Source organism: Chanos chanos, chromosome 16, assembly GCF_902362185.1.
Source record: "Chanos chanos chromosome 16, fChaCha1.1, whole genome shotgun sequence".
Lineage (NCBI taxonomy): Eukaryota > Metazoa > Chordata > Actinopteri > Gonorynchiformes > Chanidae > Chanos > Chanos chanos.
This window is the reverse complement of record NC_044510.1, coordinates 13,279,665-13,282,458: the sequence shown is the minus strand read 5'-3', so window position 1 is coordinate 13,282,458 and position 2,794 is coordinate 13,279,665. Positions and strand designations below refer to the sequence as shown.

Sequence of the window (2,794 nt, the reverse complement as noted above, 5' to 3'; positions counted from 1 at the left end):
CTTCAACCAATCTTCTCTGAGCCAACCTCTCATCTTCTCTCACAATCACAGTCTCGCCTGATAGAAGAGAAGTTCATGCCACCTGCTTGTATGAGGGGGAGAGAAACAAAAAAGAGACTTGTTCCACTATTTAGCTATGTTGCTTTGTGACTTGGGGAGGGGTGGAGGGGGGAAGGGGGGGTTAATCTCTTAAGTGTTAAGAGTTGACTCCGGTCAACCTTTAAAATGAGTGAGTTCTCGGAGAAGGATGAAGAAAGCAAGTCAATCCAGTACTATGGAGCGAATTGACAGGGCCGTTTCGTCCAGAGACAAGTCAGTGATGACAGCAAGCGTAAAAATAAGAGTCCTTCTTTTGTCCTAAGTCCACCCCTTTCTCCTCTGTATGGAAAAGAAACACAGTGCTGGAAGTTAAACGCAGTCAGTTGGTTCTTCTACCACTACAGGTTTCAGCCGTGTTTCTACATCGATAAAAGCACACGTTCTGAGGAGTGCATTACAGAGGAGCAGTTCATTCATAAAACCTTATACACAACCGTTCTTGTCAGCGACACCAGTTAACGCTGATGTCTAATCTGTGAGAAACAGGGAAAAGTGACGTTGTGGTGGAAATGTAGCGTCACCGTGACTTTGATGAGTGAAGATTCCAGACACAGTGAGCTATGAGAAAGGTGTGAGTCAAACTGAGCAAGGTCGCGTTCTAAATCTAATCCCTGGACTTCCACTCGGGCATGTGACTACATTTCAGAATCCAAATAAACGCTTCTACGTGGACTTAGGGGAACTGACCCCAAAAGAGCACTGTTACTCCACGATACTCAATACATATTGACCCAAATGCCCAAACTGTTCAAATACATGAAAAAACTGAGGGACCACCAGATTAGAGAAAACACACACACACACACACACATATACATATATTACAGTAATCAGTGTTTTGTATTACACATACTGCCCACCTGGCATGAGCTCAAAGGCTGAGTTGCTGTAGTCTTCCGCTACCTTCTGGAAGAGTCCGTCTAGGAAGGAGAACGAATTGTGAAACATTCAATGTTAAATGACGCTTAAAAAAAAAGAAAAGAAAAGAAAGGAAGAAAGAACGACACCACAGCAGTACTCACCGACATTATTTCCCGTTTTACTTGAGGTTTCAAAATGTTGAGCACCTATCTCTGTGAAAACAGAACCAAAAAGAGGTTCTATTTTCGCTTCTCAATTGTAATTCACTCACAAACGCACATCAAGAAAAAAAAAAAAAAGGAGGACATTATTTACATCATCTACAATGTAAAAGGAAGATTAACTGCCCTGCCCAATAATTTGCATTTAAGATGAGAGTTTACCATCTGCAAAGTCTTGGACGTCATGATAATCAACCTGTCGTAAGCTCCTGTCTTCCTCGATGAGATCATTCTTAGTTCCGCATAGGTATATTTTGCAGTGCTGAAAATTACAATATTACCAACATTAGGTTTAAGACCAGGGCTGTACAGCATTGTATTAATGCACATGTTTCAGGGGGGAATGAGACATTAGACATGAATACCTCTTCGCAGTTCTGTAACTCTTTCACCCAGAACCTAGCCCTCTGGAAACTGCTACTGTCAGTCAAATCTACAGCACAAACAATCAACCGAGTACTATTGAGATTCAGTGGGGAAATAAAAAAACAGATAAATAATACCATGACAAAAACAAGAACTGAGAGTAGGGTATGAAAGCTTTCTGAATATACAGAGGACTATCTATGATTCTTAAGACCATCATTCAGTGTCCAAAAGGCCAAAGAGGAAACATTTTTCAGTTAAATTTCCTTAGAATTTCTGCCCCAGGCTGTATTGTAATGGGATTTCTCTGTAAGAGTTCCAAGTGAAACGGATCAAATGTAAGGCTACCTACCATAGCAGACAATGGCAGCTCTCGCACCTCGGTAGTATATCCTACTCATAGCCTCGTATCGTTCAGATCCCGCTGTGTCCTTAAAGGAAAAAGACAGAAACGGGGATAGCACATAGGATCTGAAGGATTGCTTGTGTTTGGGAAGCACACAAAAGCGACAACAAAGTCTTCTAACTCACCCATATTCCCAGTGTAACCACTTTGTCTCCAATAGTGATAGACTTGGCAACAAACGCAGCTCCGATAGTCTGTTAAAAGGAAACGTTTTAGTCTTGTTAACAATCGAACACAATTTAATCGAATGTTGAAAGTCAAAGTCGTAGAGTAAGAAAAAAGAAAAATAACGTCATGGCTGGACTGGTACAAGAAATATTACAGCAACAATTCCTCTCCCTGCTCTGAAAGAAACAAATTCCCTAAACGAAGAAACAATACAACACAGTATTTCCCAGTGCACGCAACAGACCCACTCTCTGTGGTCCCCCGTATTGTGAAAGTTGAAGCGATGGCGTCACACTCTCTTCCATACTCACGTTTTGGTATGGGCCGACGAGAAAGCGGTGATGTACGTATCTCTCCACGAGGCTGGTTTTCCCGACGCTCTCCTTTCCCAGCATAACCACTTTAGCATCCACTTTCATGGCAGTCATAGCGTGTACGTGCTGGACAAAGAAAAACTGGGGGGGAAAGGGGAAGAAACGGGGAAGAGTCATTAGATGGGGGAAAAAGAACATCAGAATCGCTGTTACAAAATGTACTGTGGAAACAACATAGATAAACGTCACGTGCATACAGAAAGTCGGCCAATAAGCATGAACAAAAAAAGCTTAGGAAATAGGCACACTATTTTAAGAGTGAAACGTGCTACAATGGCGAGCCGGCTTTTGTTCAGAAA

The 2,794-nt window shown here is 42.1% G+C and overlaps 1 protein-coding gene across 1 annotated transcript; it reads right to left on the bottom strand.

The window, feature by feature from the left end:
* Positions 1–306: 306 nt before the first annotated feature.
* LOC115829847 (ras-related protein Rab-24-like) lies at positions 307–2,549 on the bottom strand. Its single transcript, XM_030794015.1, has 8 exons — positions 2,433–2,549; positions 2,079–2,147; positions 1,900–1,978; positions 1,547–1,614; positions 1,344–1,443; positions 1,122–1,172; positions 960–1,019; positions 307–378 (listed from the first exon to the last, which is right to left on the bottom strand). Exons 1-8 carry the CDS (start codon positions 2,547–2,549, stop codon positions 314–316), a joined length of 609 nt encoding a protein of 202 aa, XP_030649875.1. The 3' UTR covers positions 307–313.
* Between the last annotated feature and the right edge of the window lie 245 nt (positions 2,550–2,794).

Coding starts and splice junctions, on each gene's coding strand:
- LOC115829847 (XM_030794015.1), bottom strand. CDS start 2,549: ATGACTGCCATGAAAGTGGATGCTAAAGTGGTTATGCTGGGAAAGGAG. Junction 1,444..1,546: donor AGTTACAGAACTGCGAAGAG/GTATTCATGTCT, acceptor TGTAATTTTCAG/CACTGCAAAATATACCTATG. Junction 1,020..1,121: donor TAAAACGGGAAATAATGTCG/GTGAGTACTGCT, acceptor TCTCCTTCCTAG/ACGGACTCTTCCAGAAGGTA.